This window comes from Pygocentrus nattereri, chromosome 8, assembly GCF_015220715.1.
Source record: "Pygocentrus nattereri isolate fPygNat1 chromosome 8, fPygNat1.pri, whole genome shotgun sequence".
NCBI lineage: Eukaryota > Metazoa > Chordata > Actinopteri > Characiformes > Serrasalmidae > Pygocentrus > Pygocentrus nattereri.
Genome location: NC_051218.1, coordinates 46,811,751 through 46,817,750, shown reverse-complemented (window position 1 = coordinate 46,817,750; position 6,000 = coordinate 46,811,751). Strand labels below are relative to the sequence as shown.

General features: G+C 44.0%; 1 protein-coding gene across 1 annotated transcript; it reads right to left on the bottom strand.

Moving 5' to 3' along the window:
- Positions 1-2,458: 2,458 nt before the first annotated feature.
- LOC108443104 lies at positions 2,459-3,986 on the bottom strand. Its single transcript, XM_017723529.2, has 2 exons — positions 3,785-3,986; positions 2,459-3,343 (listed from the first exon to the last, which is right to left on the bottom strand). Coding segments are annotated over exons 1-2 (678 nt in total). The 5' UTR covers positions 3,787-3,986; the 3' UTR covers positions 2,459-2,667.
- Between the last annotated feature and the right edge of the window lie 2,014 nt (positions 3,987-6,000).

The window sequence follows — 6,000 nt, the reverse complement described above, 5'->3', positions numbered from 1 at the left end:
TCCAAACCTGCTCTAATCCTAACCTTAACCTCAACCCAAAACCTAAAGCCAACCCCCACCCTGGTCTGAATCCTGAAGTGTTTGGAAGAGGTCCAGGAGGTACTAAGTCCAGGATGAGAGGGGTCAGCGCGCTTCATCGCCCTGCTGTTGTTGAAGTGCTGACGGGCTAGATTCAGTAGGTCTCACCGCTGTCCTGATTATGTGCTGGTGTTTAGCTTGTTATTGTGAGTTTGAGGAACCAAACCAGATGGTTATGGATGATTTGAGATGTGATGAGAGGTTGTGGGTGACATGCTTGATGATAGTGGTGTAGAACTGGATCATCAGTCCCTGCAGGTTGAATTTCTTCAGTTCTCTCAGGAAGATTGTTCTCTGCTGAGCTCTCTCAGCTATGAAGAGCATGTTCCTCTCCCTGGATATGGCTGTTAAGGGGATAGGATTCTAAATAGCACCAAAAAAGGGTTTTCACTATTGTCACAAGCCAAAGAACCCTTACACACTATACAGAACCATTTTTGCTAAGAATGGATGAGGCTCAGGTGGCACGGTGGTGCAGCGGATAGTGCAGCTGCACAGTTTGTGTTGGTCATCCTCCAGTCCTTCATCAGTGGTCACAGGACGCTGCCCACAGGACGCTGCCCACAGGACGCTGTTGGCTGGATGTTTTTGGTTGGTGGACTATTCTCAGTCCAGCAGCGACACTGAGGTGTTTAAAAACTCCAGCAGCACTGCTGTGTCTCACTGATCCACTCACACCAGCACAACACACACTAACACACCACCACCATGTCAGCGTTACTGCAGTGCTGAGAATGACCCACCACCCAAATAGCACCTGCTCTGTGAGGGTCCATGGGGGTCCTGACCACTGAAGAACAGGGTAACAGAGTATCAGAGAAACAGATGGACTACAGTCTGTAACTGTAGAACTACAGAGTGCAGCTATACGGTCAGTGGAGCTGATAAAGTGGACAGTGAGCGTAGAAACGAGGAGGTGGTCAGAGCGTGACGCCTGATTCGTGAATATACGTCACCTGAGTTGGCTGATGTTTACATTTCCCAGAATCTTGGTATTTAAAAAAAATTTCACTAAATAATGAGGACAGCAAACAGCACGCTGGACACCGCTGGACACCGCTGGACACTGCGGTTCTGGATTTGTCTCTTTGTTATTTAAGAAGCTACTAAGCTTCGGATGATTAGCTTGTGCTGCTAAGAAAGGCCTGTATGATTTTCCTCCGGCAGCTCGAGACCCAGGTGTCATTAACGTGTCTAATGTTTCCCTCTAATGTTTCTCATGGAGTGGTTTTAAACAGTAACCAGCTGATTATGACGTCCTCAGCGGTAGTTTTTGATTAATCACTAGTTCTCTGAATGTTCAGGAAAGCCAGAATGTTCTTATCTTATCAATTTGACAAGCATATTTCAGGAGTTTTTATACTAAAAGCTCAAAATGAGCTCAGTGGTGCTTTAGATAATGTTGTCATATAAGCTGCCAGCCAAAGTCCTGTGGTTGCAGTTATGGCTATTCTCACATTTGATTTTTACACATTCTATTATTTTTACACAATGTATTTCTTGTTTTTTGTGGCTTGAGTCGTACAGTCTTGTATAAACTGTGGCTGCCCTGGATAAATTATATGTTTTACTGACTTTGACGTGAAAATGAGGGAATGAACCAAATTACTGAGTCTTTTTTTTCTACAAATGTCAGGGCACAATTTTATTTTACTGCAAAATAAATAAAACTACCGTTTATTTCATTCCAAATAAGCACACAAACAGTGGCTGTGGTTCAGACGCCTGTGCTCTGTGCAGGATGTGAACTCGTTTTCACTTAGAATGTCAACAAAACATGTAACTTGACCAGGGGCGCACAAACTTTTGTGTACGACTGTACAAACCATTGTAGTCCTGTTATAGTATATTATTACCTTGGGCCCTTAAACCAGTGCATCCTGTCCACAAATGGAGTCATGAGCCATGTCACCATGCGTCAGCATTAGTGCTGCTTCTTAGAAAGAGGTAATTCCGAAGGACTTCAGCAGTAATTCCGGCTTTCCTTTAAGATGAAACAGGCGTCCCTGCTTGACTGATGGAATTATTCTGCTAAAATCATGGATGACACCATTATGTGTTTCCCAAATGTCGGCTTTTATTGTGTAGCAATACACGATAACTGATGACTCTGATCTGAGTTGAGTTCTGTTATGAGTCGATGATTCATGAATTCCATATTAATGACATCACCATCCAGAAGGAAGTCTAGAATTGGCAGCAGCACTTCATTACTACAGTAATGCCATCTGTGCCCTGTTCACAAGAAACAGACTGTAATACACTGTAGTTTCAGTGCCTTTATTAAAAGCCAAGCACATTGGCTCCCTCACATTAAATATTAACAATAAATAATAAATGAAAAAACAACAGCGCAGCATTTTACCAACACATCTTTATCTGGAAGTTTCACATACAGACAAAATGTTAAAAGCTTTTAACAGAGTAAAACTCTAACAGAAGCACTTTCCCTTTGCCTACTATGAGTTTATTTTCAGGCAACCAAATTTTCTTTCCAAGCACATTGTCTGTGGTAAACGACCAGAGGTCAGAGTGAGCCGTCAGTGTGAGGTCAGCCCAGTTATTTTAAATGTTCTCCCACTCTTTGTGTTAGTGATAGCAGCTGGTTTGTCTCTGAGGTTTGTAGCAGAATATTGTGTAGCATGTCCATGTGTTAGCCAACCAAAGCATTAGTGTAACACAGAAGGAGAGGATTTGAATAAAAGGGGCTAGGAAAGTGCAGGTCAGCGCGAGGAGCGTGATAAAACCTCCTCGATCTCTCAGAGCAGATTCGTACTCCGAGGTCCGCAGGACTACAAACTCTAGGGCCACAGCTGCCCAGACTGTAGTGCTCGCTAGCCTCGCGCAGTGCACTGTCCTCAGGCTGCGTGTCTCGGCGGGCCTCCTGCAGACCAGTAGCGCCTCTAGACTCACGCAGCCCAGCAGCAGCAGGCTGGCCAGACGGTGGGAGGCCAGAAGGCCATGCTCCAGTCCCTCTAGGGCTTCCTGGGGGACTCCCAGGGCAGGTCTCACCGCCCCCAGGCCCCAGTGCAGCAGCAGCAGGCTGTCGGCCTGGGCCAGCTGGCCCAGCAGTACGCTGGAAGCCTTGCGCGAAGCACGTGGAGAGTTGAGGAGCAGGGCTGTGTAGAGACTGGCCAAAGCCCCCATGCCCGACAGCAGCCCGTTCATCAGAGGCAACGCCATCACCTGAAGGTACTTCAGCAGGACGAAGTGGCGAAGGATGCTGTGAGGGTCTGGCCAGCTCATCATCACTCCTTTGGACTTCCTGTAAAGAAAGCAGGCACAACATGGTTCATTCAAGTTCATTCAAGATCCCAAAGAGTTCACAAGCACTAAACATGCTGAAAGGGTTCTTTCAAGCAGCACTATAGACTATCATTAAAGAACAGATGGTTTCCTTTTAATTTTAATCAAAGAAACATCTACGTTAAGGTTCTTTAGGGAAGCAGAAGAGGTTCGTCTTTGTCTTTGCTCCAAAGAAACGTTTTGGCATTTTTAATTTTTAAAGACCGCAGAAACTTTATGACTGAACTTTCCAAGTAGAAATCGATTTGAAGCTTTGTGACTCTTGTGCCACGACATATAAAGTGAAGTCAGAGAACAAAGAAGCAGATGATCCAAGATGAAGGATGAAAGGGAGACACAACAGTAAATGCTCTTTGAATGTAACCAAACCTACACATTCAAAAAACTCTGAACTACTTACATCGGCAGCAGGTCGAGGACTCTGTTTATGGTAATGGTTTCCTTGTGTGGTGTTGTAGTGTGGCTAAGTGTCCTCCCAGGTTCTTCTGCTTATCTTAAGTGTTCAGCAAAGTGTTCCTCACCTCATGAGGTTCTCCACATGTTTCTAATTATCCTCACATGGAACTTCTAGTTTCTAACTGAGATAAGTACAGCAGTGTTGATCGGACGGGGCTACTGCGAGTGTCTTTCTCTCTCTGTTTATGTTCTTTAGCTCCGTCATCTCCCTGGCTGTGACTCAAATTTCCAGCCAATCCGTCTGCTTACATCACTTCAGACCCCTCTGCCCTGGGCAACGTGCACTTTTCCATGCTGTGCTGAGTGTAATTGAAGTGAACAGAGTCTTTATCTGTATTTATCTCTGCTTCTTTTCTTTCCTGTTTAACCCATAGAATTAGCTGACAATGACAAAAACGTGCCATAATCTGCTATTTTACATCTTTGATTTCTCACATGTAGCTTATTAAAACAGAGAAATCATCTCACGTTCGTTATTAAAAACCTTGTAACTCTAAAATAATGACTTTACAGGAGAAGGAAAAAACTACTTTTAATGTAAGTCAATGGAACCGGACTTTTGGGGCTGTTTCTTTTTGTCCATTCATCAGGAAATTTACACACAATGCATTTTCAAATTATGTCAAAAACTGAAAAACTACAAAAATGGACATACAGTGTTTCCTTCTAACAGCAGCAAAATACAATTATGAAATTACAATTGAAAAACAACGGCAAACAAAACTGATGACTCTTTATCTCTCAAAGGTTAAGTGAGGAACTCAAGGGGGGGGCGGGGGGGGGGGGGGGGGGTGGGGGGTGTTATCTGCCGTCTTCACCACAGTGCAAAAGGGAGAATAAGGCGCTGTTTGCACCAACAGTTCACAATGTGCTTATCAGACCGATCAGATAACGGATACTGTAAGTCAAACAGGAAGTGTAGTAATAAGGTAGAACTCTTCAGAGAGTTATTTGAGTGTGTGTGTGTGGGACATGCACGCAGCCTTAGAAATGCTCAAGCATCATGTCTTCAAATCTGCACAGACTATAACAAGCAAACCTGTTCAGTAAATATGGCCCTGCATTCATTCCTAAGCCTGGGTCTGAAACACCTCTGCAGTGAAGGCTGTAGGGTTCTCTGTACTCTGACACAGCCACTTGACTTAGCTAGCTCATTAGTTGGAACGGTTGTTTTACTGCAGGGAAAACTCAGGGGTTTTCTGGGACCAGGACCAGGAATCATCGCTTCACAGGCCTGCTTGATGTTACACCACACTACACAGATAAGGCTGTGTATTCTAGTAAGTGGTACCCACATTTTTAGCAATTTACTGATTCACAAATAATAAAATTTCACATCCTATTTATGTGGGAACATGTCCTCATCAATATCTACACAACTGACAGGTCTAAAAGCTTTAAAAACCTACAGTTTAGACTAGTTTAAGTGACCCTTATTAGGAGAAATTTCACCTCCACATTTAACCCATCCATGCAGTGAAACACCACATACACACTAGTGAATACACACACTAGGGGGCAGTGAGCACACTTGCCTGGAGCGGTGGGCAGCCCTATCCACAGTGCCCAGGGAGCAGTTGGGGGTCAAGTGTCTCGCTCAAGGGCAGTTCAGTCACATCCTGTCAGCCAAGGGGATCAAACCGGCAACCTTCCGGTCACAGGCTGGTTCCCGGACCTCCAGCCCACGGCTGCCCCCATAAATGAATTAATTTTAAGTTTAGATTAACCCCCATTACGATGTGCAGTATGTGCAGTATTATATAGCGCTATAAGCTGTCCAAGGAATGTGCAACTACAACTGCTACCTCTCCCGTCTATTGTCTATTGACTGTTTTAGAATATATAGTTTTATAGTCCATTTTCTTTATATTTAAGATCTTTTTTCCCCTTAAATCTGCACTTTATATATTTTAGCCTTATGTTTAGATTGTTTTGTATGTAGGAAGTGCCGTTGGATTGCTGCTCAATCTCGTTGTACACTGTGCAATGACAATAAACGCATCTCATTAATCTTATCTTATTAATTAGGGTAGATCCAGGCATTTTCTCACACTTTAAGAAACTCCACTTTAGATTTTAGCTGCTTTCTAAATTAAGCTATGGCCTTTGTGTCTTTGCTTTGGTGGAGAATGGAAGAGAGAGCATCCTGAGTTGGGGCTG